We start from the raw sequence: 18,071 nt of genomic DNA, 5'->3' as shown, positions 1-18,071 counted from the left end.
AGCACTGAATTAAATTGGGAATTGTTATTCCACATTCAAAGTTATGGGACAGCCAAATAGTTCAAGGAAAAGTCATTTCTGCACCCCTGAAGCAGAAATTCCTAAAGGTGCATCACCTGAAAACAGTACATTAAGACCCCCACTATCAAGGCTGTGCTCTCTTCTCGCTACTACCATTGGGAAGGAGGTACAGGAGCTGTAGGTCCTACAGCACCAGGTTCAAGAATAATTCTTTCCTTTCAGTCATAAGGCTCCTGAACAGTATGAATAACTTCACTCGCCTCAACTCTGAACTCATTCAATAACCTACAGACTCACTTTCAAAGACAATACAACTCATGTTCTCAATATATATTTATTGATTGTTAGTTTTTTTGTATTTGCACAGTTTGTCTTCTTTTGCAAACTGGTTGTTTTGTCAGTCTTTGTGTGTGGTTTTTCATTGATTCTATCGTATTTTTGTTCTACTGTGAATGCCTGCAAGAAAACGAGTCTCAAAGTAGTATATGGTGACATACATGTAATTTGTTCATAAATTTATTTTGAACTTTCAACACCCTCTGAGAGAAGTCAGTAAAATCTATACAGTCCAATATTTCAAATTAAACTAAGGCTCCAAAGTTACACAACAACATTTTTCAATTCCAGTATGATTTTATTGGCTTTACTGATGGTGGGAAAGTTCTCTGCAGAAAAGCTAGAGAAATACTATTTTGAGAGGGAAAAAAAAGCAAGGCTATTTACAAAATTCCACCCAAAGCATAATAATTGAAGTCAAAATTAACATCTCTTTTGCAATGATTAACGACAAACCAATCATACTTAGAAAGTGCTTCCGAGGCTTAATTAGAGGCACGAACAATTGCTTCTATCTGCTTCAATGTACTTGACTTTGGACCTCTCTCCAACCAGCAGCAGGTGGATAAGGTAAAACAGCATACATCACTGAGTTTCATCTCCAGAAATGTGACTGTTATCCACTTGAATCAGTTAAAAGAGAATGGAGATCGTCCTTGACCTGGAGAAGCACCTTCTGTGATAAATCCAAGCCAAGTCATCATGAAACAATCACAAATAAATCCCAACAGACAAAGCCGGGCTTCGACTAAGAACACTCAATTATTTGCACTCATGAAAAGGCTGTTAGGAACAGGTTGGTTGAGGTCAAACTGACAGCAAGCACACCGTCAAAAAAGCTTTTCAGTTTTGGGAAACAAAACAAATAATCTTTAATGTGGTTCGATATGCTTTGGATGTTCAACTTATGACTTCAAATTGCTCTAACTCTATGTATAAACTTCAGTTAAAGGACTGCAGACTCCAGTACTTTATCATGGCATCAACATACTCTGGAATAACACTATCCATTTGAAGGCTGATACAACAGTACAGGAGAGGGATGGGCTCCGCCAGGTTTCAGATGCCCAAGACACACCGTGTAATGAGCAATCACCAAAAAAAAAAGATCGGTGCAAAAAGCTTGTCATGATGGCGCCCTGATGACTCCACCAGGAGTTAAGGGCAAACACACACACACACAAACACAACAGTACAGCTGGGTGCTTCAGGATTAAGAAATTTTATAAAACTCACACTATCTACATTATAATTGTTTGCATTTTAGTTCAAGTCACTCAAAAGTAACATATTAAGAATCAAAAAACAATCATACGCTTAAAATAGCTACAGGTTAAAATAGAACGGTCACCATTTGTCACTCATTTATTGATCCATTTATACCTTGTCTTTTACTCGTAGTGATTTACAAAGCTGCTTTGTCACCAGCACTATTCTTGTAATTGATAGGGTGTTCTCAGGCCCATTTATATATAACATTCCCATAGCTCCGTTTAAAATAGGAACATTAGCTGTAGGAACAGGAGAAAGCCACACTCAAAACACTTTTTAAAAAGACATTTCAATTAAGGGGAAATAAAACACAAACATATTGCTTGCCCATTCAATAAGATCACAGCTGATGTGTAGCACAAGCTCACATCTTCAGAATGCTATTACCCTATCCCACATCCTGTCACCATGCTCTGGCTGTACTTATCATAAAAAAATTCGCTGATTGGGAGATGACTTTTTTAAAAAAGGCAAGTTTATTCAATTTTTGATGGAGGGTGGATTGGTTGTGGGCGGGTGGGAAAGGATGATTTGATTGCCACCAGCAATTTGCTGTCTATTCCTAACTTCATTTGAGAAGGTGCTGAAGATTATTCAAAAAGATTAATAATAGGCTGTTTTCATTAATTTTTGATTAAAAATAATTCAACTATTGTATTTCTAATTTATTGGCAATTTCATTATGGAATTGTAGATTCTTCTAATAGCTGAATGTTTTCATAGATTCATTCATTTTAATTTACAATTTCCAGTAATTTTTCTTTGCATTGTACTGCTGCCACAAAAACAACAAATTTCACAATATGCAAGTCAAAGATAATAAATGTTATTCTGATTCCAAATCTGATTTGGAATTAGAATTGCATGCTAACAGCAAAGGAACGGGAAAAATGCAAGCAAGATGAAAATATTGCAATGCAAATTTTAAGATACTAAAGGCAAAAATTTGAAAACAAAGTGATTGAATCTATCATCAGTTTGCAGGTCTAGTACCTTATACATTAAGAAACAATGTTTGAAATATATCACCAACAGGCGCATTGTCAAATATCACAGTGAATTCCGAAATTCACTACTGAATTATTATACTACAAAAAGACTGGGAAATAACAATACACCTACAATCACAAATTGGGGTCTGTTTTATGCAATACTGAAAATATAGGAGTATGTCATAAGCTTTGTTTATGTGGTTTACCACATATGATCATAGTAATGCATCAAAATTGGCTATGGTACAATAATGTAGCCCTTGCTTAACTCTCCTTTCTCCAACAAAATCAGATAAGTACAGTAAAACAGGCCATTGGAGTTTGGGCTAATAATGCTTATCTTGATCTACAATTCCTTGAATTTAACATAGTCCATGCTTAAAATAAACACCAGCAACCACCTGTCGTCATGCAAGTGCCCAGACACACTGTGACGGATTCCATGTGCTATCACTCAACCTCATCAATACTTTGGATAGATCTGTCAGCAGCAATAAATTCTGATTTGTTTGTTAAAAGATGTGCAATTCTTTGTCTGTTACAATTGCATTGAGGAAGCAACAACCAGGACATTTAAATCTTGACACATCTCTGCATTTAAATAAGATGTCCTCAAGAAAGATGAACACTCAAACAGAATGTTTAACATGGAGTGATGTTTATATAATCAATACTGTAACACATTCACTGTAATGGTGACAGAACTAGAGGGGAAGGTGGGGAAGGGGCTGGGGAGAGAGTGGGGGCCGGCTGAGCGGGAGGGTGAACAAAAGAGAGAGAGAGAGAGAGAGAGAGAGAGAGGAGGGTAATGAGGAAAAAAGAGAAAAGGAGAAAAAGAGAAAAAAGTGCCAGTGAGAATGTTCACAATTAAAGGGAACCAAATGCAGTGATGACGAGTGTCACAACTAAATAACTGGATTGATAGAAAAGATCACATTGTTTTGGGTTTCACTTTTGGTCCTTGGTGAATGAGGTCATCTCTAGCAAATTGGCAATATGACATCAGCTAGCTTCATTTCCTCTTGTGAGGGAATAAAGAAATGAGCCAGGCTTACTGTGCTGATTGCAGTAGAATGACCCCATCAGAAAAGTGCACTTGAGGACGCAGAATGTGGTCAAGTAGTTGGTAATTAGATGTCGTCGTTTAGTCACTTGTTGTGTTTCGTGTTGTTCTGCCAAGCATTATTGCAGGCTATATTGCAGACTGACCCCACCACACTATACATTTCAATGTACAAATAAATAAATCAGAATCTTAGTCTGATTAGTTTATTGGATATGAATAATTAAAACAAAACCCTATTTCATCTCCCTTGCCCCCTTAAATACACAAATACCTAGGAAAAAAATCAGTATCCAACAGAATATATCTATCGAAGCTTGCTTTACAAGAAAAACATGCAGAGATGGTATTGAAGTGAGGATAACAGAAACAGTTGCACACACTTTAGGTTGGAAATCAACAATTTGGCTGTCCACAAAATGATATTATTGAAAATAGTCTATTTTGAAGTCATTTAAGTGGAACTTGAACTGAATGTCGAAGCACCAGGACAATTTAGCCAAGCAAATGGTGGCAATCCGGACCAGCTATTGGCTTCACCTCCACACACAGTAGCATGCCGATTTTGTTCCAATTCTCCAGGTCGACCTGAATGACCCCCTACCTCATCCAATCTGGCTTGAACCACCTAGATCGGGGGTCGGCAACCCGCGGCTCCGGAGCCACATGTGGCTCTTTTAGGTCTGTGCTGCGGCTCCCTGTTGCTTTGGGAAATAATTGGTTGTGGCGACCCTTTTCCTGGCACATCCGAACCGACTCACAATAAGATAGCCTATGGGGGTTTGCGAGCACAGAGCTTTGGAGCCTCTGCGCCATGGGGGGGGGGGGGCAGGTTGAGGGAGGCTTAAAAGTGAGGCTGAAGATTTCGAATAAAGTTTTTTTCCTTCGACTGCAGTTACCGACTCCGTGTCGTAATTTTAGCGCTGCGTGTAGCACACCGCTACATGGTCAGTATTTAATTAATATGTTTTTTATGTTAGTTTGTTAGTTTTTGAAATGTAAATCTAAATTTGAAGATTATGGTGATCTTGTACAATCTAAATAAGACGTTGTGGCGGGCGACCCATTTCCTGACACATCCGAACCGGCTCACAATTAGCCAGCGTTCAGGCTAAGGGAGATAGCCTACGGGGGTTTGTGAGTACGTGTCTTTTGCAGCATCCGCGCCCATGGGGGGCGGGTTGAGGGAGGCTTAAAAGCAAGGCTGTTTAGTTCGAATAAAGCTATCTTTGACTGCAGTTTACTGACTGCGTGTAGCAACCGCTACAACGTGTTTTTATCGCTGGCTGTCCAGAGGGGAGGTGCTGAAACGCTTTGTCGCGCGTCTGGAAGAAGTGAAAACTTTCCTGGGCAGCAAAGGGCTCAACTTTCCTGAGCTGGAACAGCCAGAGTGGCTGGAAAAGCTACACTTCATGGTAGACATGACAGCGCACCTGAACACGCTGAACACAGCTCTTCAACGGGGTAAGGACGTACAGCCCTGCACATGTTGGGGGATGTTTTGCATTCGAGCGCAAGTTGACGTTGCTTGCCAGAGATTTACAGAAAGGCACATTGTCTCACTTCCCCAATTTGAGAGAGTTCAAACAATGTCACGACATGATAAATTCGGAGTATTTACATTCTGCAATCATCGCAATGCAAACATCGTTTGGGAAACGCTTCTGTGAGTTCAGAGAGGAAAAAAACACATTATCCTTCCCGGTCACTCCCCTAAGCATCGATCCATCCCTACTGAATACGACTGCATTGTCAGGTGTGAGTCAACCTGAAGAAGTATGATAAATATTTTAATTGCGTATTATTTTACGTATATTCATATGTTTTCATTGTTCAGTGAAATAGTCCTTTTACTTTTCAGGTTGACAGCTGGCTGACGTTATTTTTGGTTTGCTGCTGGCGGCAAATTTAAGTTTGGCGTTTTTCATAAATACAAGAAGGACTCAAATAGACGTTGAGTATTTTACTTAAAAGTAACCTTCAACCCAACGTCTTTTTTTCGGAGTTCAAAATGTTTTTGTTGCATGCAGAAATGTAATTTCGTTTTCTCTGCAGGAGTTCATCAATTTCATAAATGCAACACATTATAGTTTATTTATACATAGCATAAAGGCAAAACAAAACGTTGTATGCAGTGTTATTTCATTTTAAATGTCAAACGGGTTTTGCGGCTCCCAGTGTTTTCTTTTCTGTGGGAAACGGGTCCAAGTGGCTCTTTCAGTGGTAAAGGTTGCTGACCCCTGACCTAGATCTTTATGATCAGCTGGGGTTTTTTTTTGCTATTTTCACATCTGAAAGGCCAGCAGATGCTTCCATGCAAGCAGAAATAAAGCATGAAGTGCTGCTTTTTGGTAAGTACATTTTCAAGAGTACATTATGCCTACAAATCTGGGAAAATTCTAAATCTAATTGCATCAGTCGGATGGGTACCACATTTGGACATTAGACCTGCATGTAGGTCTACCGTATAGTTTCTGGGTTCCCCATCAAGCCTGGAATTCTACAAGGCTTAATATTCTCTACAACTGTAAAACTGCAATGGATTTGACACATCAGACCCCAGAAACCAAAAACTACAGCGTGACTGGGCATTTCATTTTCAATATATTTGGGTCATTTACTTTTAATATTAAAGGTCTGTAAAGTGATAGGCAGCATAAATAACATGCTTTAAGAGGAGGTATCATTGTTATTGCTCCGATTCTATACTTGCACATTTTATTAGCTTATTAAATTGCTGTTTAAAGTTTATGGAAAAGGCAGGAGGCCAAAATACTTACCATTGTAAAAAATAATTGCAGCTAGATGAAAAGGGAACATCTGTCACCAACCTTGGCATGGACTGTAATTGTCTTTCTAAAGACCAGTGCTGCATTTTTTTCCCCTTTTGTCATTTTAACAGACAGAGAGCATGTGCAACACAGACTAGGGCTAGTGAGATTCAATCTCACAGATGTGATTTATACTAACTTGTAAATCACGCGTTATCAAGCAATATTTAAGAAATTACATAAATGCCACCCACAACATCAATCCTAGTGCGAAGATCCAACGATTAATACAAAGAAGATAATGTGGCAAGCAGCTTCATTAATTAATTTTCTAGTTAAGTAACAAACCCTTCATGCATGGCTGTAGAATATTCACTTTTCTCCAAACGCTAGCTAAGCACAACACAAATGTATTAAAGTTAAATATCTAAGTCACCCCACCCCATTTCTATTCCGCAAATTGATGTCAATGGTTTAAATCTATAACAAGGCTTTGTCCCGTAGTTAACGGAAAATATGGTGAATGACTTCTTCAGTATGGAAAGATGTACGCCATTTGAAGGAAACAGATGGCTAATTAATGCTATTTTTAAAAGCAGATTGGAAAATTGATAGGATGGTTTGGCGGACACGAATGTGTGGTCCCGGCTGGTTCAAGGGGTACAGCGGTACATCGCACCATCAATTAATACACCCAAACTACAGACTGAATAGTCAATTGATATGCACGGTACCTTACTATTCATTATGTCTCTACAGAGACAACATCAAGTTTGATCGCCACTAATCTACTAATATTGTCGCCAGATTCCTCGATCGTCCCTCGAAAAAGACACATGGCGAATTAACGTCGCGCTAGGCACCGACAGGTGACAGACCGAGCAACTCTTCCACACCTATGTGCTCAGATACCTGAATTTTCAGGGCGAAATGTCGGCTATCGATGAATAATGTTTAGTCGCCCTTCCATTGCAAGCACAACTTCTCATATTAACTACTGGCCAAAGTTCAAACAGAATAGATTAATAGAAAGCTAATCGCAATGGTAACAGATTTTTAAAGAAAACGTATTGAAAAGAGAACAATAGCCTGGCGACCAGCTGTATTTATTCTTCCGAAACATACTAAACTGCAGAGTTATATTTTAAAAAATAAAACCACTTGTTCAAATGATTAATTCTTTCCAAAAATAAAACTCTGCAAAAGAAGCTCATCACAGGGAGAACAGAACCAAATACCACAATCAAGGCATGCCTCGTTTCACAGGAAGAAAATGTGGGAGTAATCAAACTGGAAACGGCATTTTCAATCCCGCTGTTGGAACATTTGGGCTGAATTCTCAGCAGCTGTATAAAACCATTACAACATCGCGAAGGAAGGCAGTAATTGGGCAACACGTCCGCTAGAAAGATATTTGTTTCTGCGAAGATAATCGTGCAGCGGTGGCAGTAAAGGGTTTGAGGGCGGGGTGAAATATCATAGGGCGCTCTTACCTTTCATCCTCCACGCTCCTAAATCCAGGTAAAATGTGGCGGAAGCTGCTGTTCCTGTCGAGCTTGGGCTGGCTCTTTGTCCTCTTGATGGAGCCTTTCAGTCGACGGCTCAGGAAGCCCTGTTGGCAGATGACAAGAGAAGAGACTGTTGAAGCACTTCCGTCCGAGTGAAAGTCTGCGACTGGCCCGCACAGTCGCCGCTGTGAGCAGCGCGCATCGTCAGCGCCGCTGCACATTGGCACATCGCAGGGCTGGGAGTAGTGGGAACGGCAGCTCGGCGTTCACAGCACACTCCCTCAGCCTTGGTTGCCTTAGCGACCATTAGCTCTCAGAATAATCATTTTTACCGTTGTAAAAAACCCGCATATTACCTATTCGGCACCTGTGAAACTCTGCATTTTTTGTAACACTACATTCTTACACTTAATAATTGCGATATTTTATCTGCCACTTTTTTCACGCATACATTGGTGAAAATTGTCCATAAATAGAATTACACTGCCCAACTTTGCAACTGTCATATAAATGCATCGCTCTTCTTCTGCGCTCCAGGGCTGATCTGCAATGAGAACTTACTAAATGACTTCATACAGATTTTAAAAAAAATGAGTTCAGTGTTAAAATGCAAACTTTTATAAAACAGATTAAGTCATATTTCTGTCGTGATTATCTATTGTTGAGAGCAACAATTTAACTCTACCTAAACAATAGAAAAAATATAAGTTGGCCTTGAAATTACATCTCCACAAACGATCCGAATTTTATATGCAAATGATGAAAAAAGATTCAGACTTATTAACTTAAATGCCACAGAAAAGTCAGAAATAAAATCAATGTCACCAGGCAACACAACCAAAATTAGTGAACCTGGCAGAAGATAAGCAATTCCATACTGAACTGAATTCCCAGTGAAGGTTTTATCTACATGTAATGACAGATTCATAAAAGGTGTTCAATTAACAATGAAAATCAAATCTCTTTTGATGGAAAAAGTTCTTTTTCTAACTTTAAAAGTGACAGTGCTTTAAAAATTAAGAGTATTTTTATAGATGTCTCTGCAAAATATGAAGATTAATTACAAAACACTTTTAAGGAACGTAATAATTAACAATATTTATACTATTAAGATAAATGAGCATCTTTTACATGGTGCAATTTATTTCAATAGTTTTCTGGGGAAAGAATTTATAATCTATATGTATAGTAATAGATCTTTTCAAAGCTTTGAGAAATTTCAATAATTTAGATTGATAAGTTTTCAAATATATAATGGATCAGCCATGATGAAATGGCAGAGCAGACTTGATGAGCCAATTGGCCTAATTCTGCTTCTATGCCTCAAGGTCTTATAATGCACATTGTATATTTTAACAGTTTTTGGCCTTTTTCAATAGCATTCGAAATCACTATTACCTTCAGAGTCTGCAGAACAGCTAATATTTTCAGATATACGTATCTTATTCAGTGCACGCCTTTTTTAAAGCATTAATGCTGAAACAGTGAAATCATCTGCAAAAAAAAAGCATTGAAACTTCCAATTTAAACTCTAGGCATTATCTGTTGTTTAATCTGTCAGGTGGTATCTAAAATAAACATAATCTTTATCATATAATTTGTATTATGTGTAAATTTTAATTAACTTCCAATTAATTACCTCATAGAAGCACGTGTTCACAATAAAATTATGAAGAGGCAATATTTTCTAAACAAGAGGTCATGCAGCACCAAGATAGGGAACATGTGGGAAAGGCCATGAAAGTGGATGGACTAGAAGTTGCTATGGTGGATGTCGGAAACACCTGCATAGTTTTGCATGAAGAGTATTGACAGCCACAAGCCAAACTGAAAGCAAAAGGAACTTTATTTACTTATTACACATATTGAGCTACAGCATAGAATAGGCCCTTTTGGCCCTTTGAGCTGCTCAGTAACCCACCCTGCACTAATTTAATCCTACCCTAATCACAGGAAAATTTACAATGACAAATGAACCTACTGACCAGGACTGTGTGAGAGGAAACCCACGTGGTCATGGGGAGAAGATACAAACTCCTTACAGGTAGCGGTTTGGAATTGAACCTGGGTCACCTGCACTGTAAAGCATTGTGCGAACCACTGCAATACCGTGGCACCTCAATAAACTCGACAGCTATATTTACGCGTTATATCGACATTAGATCTCTGACCAGTAGAAAAATGTGAAGAAACACTCAAAAGGAATCATTAGTAGGATCACGGCTGTTCTTCCTTGAATGCGCACATACAAAACTTGGACTTGGAAATTGGAAATAAGGAGGCAAAATACAGAGGAGATCAATTATGGAAAGGCAGAAAATGGCAATGATATGCAGTGAAGAAACTTACTGAGGAGGATAATTAATAAATGAGAATCAAACTAAAATGATGCTGGAAAACTTAGATAAACATAGAATATAGAACATAGAAATCTATAGCACCTTGCAGGCAAAGTTACCTACTCTAGAAACTGCCTACTATTTCCCTACCACTTAGTCCTCTATTCTTCTAAGCCCCATGTACCCATCTAAGTCTCTTAAAAGACCTTATTGTATGCGCCTCTACTACCATCGCTGGTAGTGCATTCCACGCACTCACCACTCTGTGTGACGTCCCCCTTGTACCTACTTCCAAGCACTTTAAAACTATGCCCCCTCGTGTTAGCCATTTCAACCCTGGGGAAAAGCCTCTGGCTTTCCATATGATCAATGCCTTTCCTCATCTTATACACTGCTGTCAGGTCACCTCTCATCCTCCATCGCTCCAAGGAGGAAAAGCCAAGTTCACTCAACCTATTCTCATGAGGCATGCTCACCAATCCAGTCAACATATTTGTAAATCTCCTCTGTACTCTTTCAATAGTATCCACATCCTTCATGTAGTGCGGTAACCAGAACTGAACACAGTGCTCCAAGTGGGGCTCTATCTAAGGTCTAATACAGCTGTAACATCACCTCAGGGCTCTTGAACTCAATCCCATGGTTGATGAAGGCCAACACACCATATGCCTTCTTAACACTGTCAAGCTGTGCAGCAGCTTTGAGTGTCCAATGGACAAGGACCCCAAGATCTCTCTGATCCTCCACACTGCCAGGAGTCTTAACATCATTATAGTCTGTCTTCAAATTTGATCTACCAAAATGAACCACTTCAAACTTACCTAGGTTGAGCTCCATCTGCCATTTCTCAGCCCAATTCTGCATCCTATCAATGTCCTGCTGTTGCCTCTGACAACCCTCCGGACTATCCTCAACACCCCCAACTTTTGTGTCATCAGCCAACTTACTAACCCACGCTTCTACTTCCTCATCTAAGTCATTTATAAAAATCACAAAGAGGAGGGGTCTCAGAACAGATCCCTGTGGATCACCACTAGTCACTACCCTCCATGCAGAATACAAACCATCTCCAACCACCCTCTGCCTTCTGTGGGCAAGCCAATTCTGGATCCATAAAGAGGGAGCTGAAATACTCAGCAGATGAGACATTGTGGAAAGCAATTCGAAATGGGCTAGTTTGACAATCCTTCAGCCAATCCAGGAAAGAGAGAAAACATGTTTATTTTAAGTTCTGACATTTTCCCTCTTTCCCAGTTGTGATACAGGGTCATCAATCAGAAATAATCAACTCTATTTTTCTTTCCACAGATGCTGCCTCATCTCCTGCACATTTCCTACTTATCACCCTGCAAATGAAATTCTCCTAAGACATAAGCAAGGCACACTAGCAAGATGAAGGCATTTTAACATTTAAAGTGGGGCCTATATGTGGAGGAGCAAAGGGAAGAATGATATTTCATTTAGTAAGGTTGGCATTGCAAGCCATTAGGTTGAATTTAAAAGAAGTCCACAAAGTATTGCTGCTCATTTCTATACAGTACAAAAGCAGGAAATCAAGTTCAAAAGCTTGGATTTTGGAAAAACTTTCCACACATATAAATAAGTCCAGATCAAGGGAGCATAATGTAAGATTGACATCAATAAGTTAAATAAATAATTAAAGTGATTTCTTTTCACAGGATGTTGAGAATATAGACGCAGTAACACATAGCAGACTGCATTGATGTATTTGTGGAATGATTGGTTCATAAGTGGAACTAGAATAAAGGACACCAAGGCAGGAAGGGCAGAGACTGAGAGGGGAGTTGTACGAAGTATGGGAAATATGAAGCAACACACACAAAATGGGAAATATCCTGCTTCTGTAGAACAATTCCACACAGTTCATTGAATTAAGTATTTTGTCTGATGGTTCAAAGGATTTAAGTATAATGAACTGTCTAAAAGCCATTTAACTGATGAGGGGATGACACTTATAAACCCCTTGGACATAATCTTACTAATCTTGATATGTCTACAGAAACTGATTTAATAAGATGTAAATCTTTTCCTCTGTGCAATAAGCACAAAAAATAACTAGAGCAGCAGGCTATTGTACTTTGGTACTGTGTCAGATCCTTAAAATAACTCAATGCTTCATTCCCCTGCTCTTTCCCAAGATAATCGCGTCTGAGTTGCACAACTCAGACGTGAATCCTTCCACACACCATGTTAACCTTTTATTAATTTCAAATATATTTATCTTTCACTAATTAATATGGATTTCAGTTCCTTCACTGGGTTCCATCTACCCTGTCTAAATGACACAGTAGTATAGAGGTTAGCACAACACTTTACAGTACCTGCAACCTGGGTTCGATTCCTGTCTCTGCCTATAAGGAGTTTGTATGTTCTCCCAATGATTGGGTGGGTTTTCTCTGGGTGTTCCAGTTTCCTCCAACAGTCCAAAGACCTACCAATGGTAGGTTAATTGGTCATTGTAAATTGTTCCGTAATTAGGCTGGGATTAAATCGGTGGGCTACTGTGCAACATGGCTCGAAGGGCTGGAAGGACCTACTTCACACTGTATCTCAATAAGAAATAAAAAAAGTCTGCATTATTTGAGATATTCCACAAGCCTTCACACTCCAAGGATAATCACAGTCTCGCTACTACCTTTTCTGGTACAATGCTAGTAATGTCTATGCCTCATTCTTGGCATTCTTTTAATAAATTGTGCACAGAATGAGACACAAAACCAGCTGAGGCTCAAACACAGCATTGAAGATTCAACATAATGTACGTTTATGTCTCCACTTGTACCGCACAGAATTCCATATGCCTTTTAAATGAGTCATTTTAACCTCTCGTCATCTTCAAAAATATGCGCAAGTCAAACTTCACTTGTCTCGGCTCCTGCATCCTTTCAAAATTCTACCCGATATTTTAGAACACATATCATTCAAGCCAATTTTCTTCCTTAAGCTTCATTTTGTATTTGTGTGCCCAGCCTATATCATTACTGAGGTGTAGGATTGTTCTCCCAGTTTATCATGCATCCATGTTCTATGCCATTGACAAACACTGAAATTAATGTTTCTTAAATACAAGTTCATGTCACCAATAAATATCAAATAGACCAGTGGCCTTGATTCCAAACACGGCTCACTTCTTTTCAGTTTAACAAACAACTATTTATTACTACCACCTTTTTAATCAATTTTATGTATATTCACACTGCCGCTTTCTTGTGCTTTGAACTGCTTAACACAACATTCCACTATATCAAATGCTTTTTATTAAACTTTTTGAATTTATCAGTTTATTTATTGAGATACAGCACAGAATAGGCTATGCCGGCCCTTCAAGCTGACGTCCAGCAACCGCCAATTTAACCCTAGCCTAAACATGGGATAATTTACAATGACCAATCAACCTCCCAAAGGTACAGCTTTAGACTGTGTGAGGAAACCAGAGCACCCCAAGGAAACCCACCCATTCCACGGGGAGGATGCACAAATTGCTTACAGAAAACGTGGAATTGAACTGCAAACCACAACACCCTGAGTTGCGATAGCATAGCACTAACCACCATAGTTCTGTGGTGCCCAATAACAAAGTAACAAGTGACAGCATCAAGTGGCCATCTTTGCTATTATTTCATAAAATTTGTCAGTCACTCTGCTGTGTTTCCTCCATTGCTATCTTCCAGACTCCCACAAGATTAAAGAAATTTCCTCAACTGCCCTTTCATTTTTGTCTTAGACTTTGCCTTCTTAATTACTGACCTCTCTACTAAGCTTTTTCTATTCATTGTAACCCCCTCTAAATTTTATACATGACAATTAAAGTTGGATCTCAATTGCACCAATTCCAAAGATGGCAACTTATGGCTATACTTTCCTCATAACTAGATTTAAGGCCTGATAGCCCTGAATCCCATTTGCACAGCTTCAATAATGTCAAATATGTTATATGCGTTCATCAGAACAATATGAAATTTTCCTAGTGTTTTATACAGCTTGCCAAAACATCACTGGTCTATTGGATATGCCACCTAAATGAGCTTATCCAACTTTCCCATTTAGCATTAAGTATCTGCGGTCATGAACTTCAAATTCTTCTATGTCCATTACAAGGATGTTGCCAGGACTGAAAGGCCTGATTATATATAAGGAAAGATTGAATAGGTTAGAACTTTATTCCCTCAAACATAAAAGATTGAGGGGAGACTTGACAAAGGTATACACAATTATGAGGGTTATAGATAGGGTAAATGCTTTTTCCACTGAGGTGGGGTGAGATTACAACTAGAGGTCATGGGTTAAAGGTGAAAGGTTTAAGGAGAACATGAGGGGAAACATCTTCACTCAGAGGGTGGGAGTGGTAGAATGAGTTGCCAGCACAAGAGAAGTTTGGATAGGTACATGGATGGGAGGGCTATGGAGGGCCATGGTCCGAGTACAAGTCGATGGACTAGATGGACCAAAGGGCCTGTTTCTGTGCTGTCATTTTCTATGGCTGCCAATACTCTAACACTTGTTGGATACTCTCTAGCTTTGATCATTGTTGTTGTTCCTCTGGCGCATCGGGCAGCAACCTTGCTGTTTCCATGAAGTATAAGGAATAAAGTAGATGAGCTTGAGGCTCAGTTGGAAATTGGCAAGTACGATTTTGTGGGAATAACTGAGACATGGCTTCAAGCGGACAGGGCCTGGGAAATGAATATTCAAGGATATACATCCTATCGAAAGGACAGACTGACTGGCAGAGGAGGTGGGGTGGCTCTGTTGGTGAGGAATGATATTCAGTCCCTTGCGAGGGGGGGACATAGAATCTGGGGATGTAGAGTCAGTATGGATAGAACTGAGAAATTCTAAGGGTAGAAGGACCTTAATGGGAGTTATCTACAGGCCCCCAAACAGCAGTCTGGATGTAGGGTGTAAGTTGAATGAAGAGTTAAAATTGACATGTCACAAAGGTAATGATACAGTTGTCATGGGGGATTTCAACATGCAGGTAGACTGGGAGAATCAGAATGGTACTGGACCCCAAGAAAGGGATTTTGTGGAGTGCCTCCGAGATGGATTCTTAGAACAGCTTGTACTGGAGCCTACCAGGGAGAAGGCAATTCTAGACTTAATGTTGTGCAATGAACCGGATTTGATCAGGGACCTCGAGGTAAAGGAACCATTAGGAGGTAGTGGCCATAATATGATATGTTTTAACCTACAATTTGAGAAGGAGAAGGGAAAATCGGATGTGTCAGTATTACAGTTGAACAAAGGGAACCATGGAGCTATAAGGGAGCAGCTGGCCAAAGTTCAATGGAACAATACCCTAGCAGGGAAGACAGTGGAACAAAAATGACTGGTATTTCTGGGAATAATGCAGAAGGTGCAGGATCGGTTCATTCCAAAGAGAAAGAAAGATCCTAAGGGGAGTAAGGGGCGGCCGTGGCTGACGAGGGAAGTAACGGGCAGTATAAAAATAAAAGAGAAGAAGTATAACATAGCAAAGATGAGCGGGAAACCGGAGGACTGGGAAGCTTTTAAAGAGCAACAGAAGATAACAAAAAAAGGCAATACGCCAAGAAAAAAATGAGATACAAAGGTAAACTAGCCAAGAATATAAAGGAGGATAGTAAAAGCTTTTTTAGGTATGTGAACAGCAAAAAAATAGTTTAGACCAAAATTGGGCCATTGAAGACAGAAACGGGTGAATTTATTATGGGGAACAAGGAAATGGCAGACGAGTTGAACAGGTACTTTGGATCTGTCTTCACTAGGGAAGACACAAACAATCTCCCAGATGTAATAGTGGCCAAAGGAACTAGGGTAAAGGATGAACTGAAGGAAATTTATATTAGGCAAGAAACGGTGTTGGATAGACTGTTGAGTCTGAAGGCTGATAAGTCCCCGGGACCTGATGGTCTGCATCCCAGGGTACTTAAAGAGGTGGCTCTAGAAATGGTGGATGCATTGGTAATCATTTTCCAGTGTTCTATAGATTCAGGAACAGTTCCTGCTGATTGGAGGGTGGCTAATGTTGTCCCACTTTTCAAGAAAGGAGGGAGAGGGAAAACAGGGAATTATAGACCAGTTAGCCTGACGTCAGTGATGGGAAAGATGCTGGAGTCAATTATAAAAGAGGAAATTACGACACATTTGGATAGCAGTAGAAGGATCAGTCCGAGTCAGCATGGATTTATGAAGGGAAAATCATGCTTGACTAATCTTCTGGAGTTCTTTGAGGATGTAACTATGAAAATGGACAAGGGACAGCCAGTGGATGTAGTGTACCTGGACTTCCAGAAAGCTTTTGATAAAGTCCCACATAAGAGGTTAGTGGGCAAAATTAGGGCACATGGTATTGGGGGCAGAGTACTGACATGGATTGAAAATTGGCTGGCTGACAGGAAACAAAGAGTAGTGATGAACGGGTCCCTTTCGGAATGGCAGGCTGTGACCAGTGGGGTACCGCAAGGTTTGGTGCTGGGACCGCAGCTGTTTACAATATACATTAATAATTTAGATGAAGGGATTAAAAGTAACATTAGCAAATTTGCTGATGACACAAAGCTGGGTGGCAGTGTGAAATGTCAGGAGGATGTTATGAGAATGCAGGGTGACTTGGACAGGTTGGGTGAGTGGACAAATGTATGGCAGATGCAGTTTAGTGTGGATAAATGTGAGGTATCCACTTTGGTGGCAAGAACAGGAAGGCAGATTACTATCTAAATGGAGTCAAATTAGGAAAAGGGGAAGTACAACAAGATCGAGGTGTTCTTGTACATCAGTCAATGAAAGCAAGCATGCAGGTACAGCAGGCAGTGAAGAAAGCTAATGGCATGCTGGCTTTTATAACAAGAGGAATTGAGTATAGGAGTAAAGAGGTCCTTCTGCAGCTGTACAGGGCCCTGGTGAGACCCCACCTGGAGTATTGTGTGCAGTTTTGGTCTCCAAATTTGAGGAAGGACATTCTTGCTATTGAGGGAGTGCAGCGTAGGTTCACAAGGTTAATTCCCGGAATGGCGGGACTGTCATATGTTGAAAGATTGGAGTGACTGGGCTTGTATACACTGGAATTTAGAAGGATGAGAGGGGATCTGATTGAAACATATAAGATTATTAAGGGATTGGACACACTGGAGGCAGGAAGCATGTTCCCGCTGATGGGTGAGTCCAGAACTGGAGGCCACAATTTAAGAATAAGGGGTAGGCCATTTAGAACAGAGATGCGGAAAAACTTTTTCACCCAGAGAGTGGTGGATATGTGGAATGCTCTGCCCCAGAAGGCGGTGGAGGCCAAGTCTCTGGATGCATTCAAGAGAGAGTTAGATAGAGCTCTTATAGATAGCAGGGTCAAGGATATGGGGAGAGGGCAGGAATGGGGTACTGATTGTGTATGATCAGCCATGATCACAGTGAATGGCAGTGCTGGTTAGAAGGGCCAAATGGCCTACTCCTGCACCTACTGTCTATCGTCTATTGTCTATTTCTCTAACGTTTGTCTGTTTTCTAACAAAGCCAAATTGCTAGCTTGATGCTCAACCCAGCACGGATGGAAAGCGTGGAAGGAGCTGGCCAGATTCAAACTCTAGACCACTAGGCACCACTGCACCATTGGCCAGCCTAATTTTCATCAATCTCTTCTCTAAATTCATCTACAACATTCTTTGTCACTATCAACTATAGCACATATTTTGTAATGTCTGCAAACTTCAGATCTATAGAGATTCTGCAGATACTGGATATCCAGAGTAACACACACAAAATGCTTGAGAAAC

The 18,071-nt window shown here is 40.0% G+C and overlaps 1 protein-coding gene across 6 annotated transcripts in view; it reads right to left on the bottom strand.

Annotated features, from left to right (window-relative positions):
* Positions 1–18,071, bottom strand: part of LOC132407402 (disabled homolog 2-interacting protein-like) — a 605,300-nt gene that overhangs the window by 239,888 nt on the left and 347,341 nt on the right. For all 6 annotated transcript variants that reach the window (XM_059993828.1, XM_059993832.1, XM_059993831.1 and 3 more), the window contains one exon: positions 7,949–8,067. In XM_059993828.1, coding sequence (XP_059849811.1) covers positions 7,949–8,067 — 119 coding nt within the window. The remainder of the gene's footprint in view (positions 1–7,948; positions 8,068–18,071) is intronic.

The sequence above is a fragment of the Hypanus sabinus genome, chromosome 18 (assembly GCF_030144855.1).
Source record: "Hypanus sabinus isolate sHypSab1 chromosome 18, sHypSab1.hap1, whole genome shotgun sequence".
NCBI lineage: Eukaryota > Metazoa > Chordata > Chondrichthyes > Myliobatiformes > Dasyatidae > Hypanus > Hypanus sabinus.
Note: the sequence above shows the minus strand (reverse complement) of the source record. Positions and strands in the feature narration are given on the sequence as shown.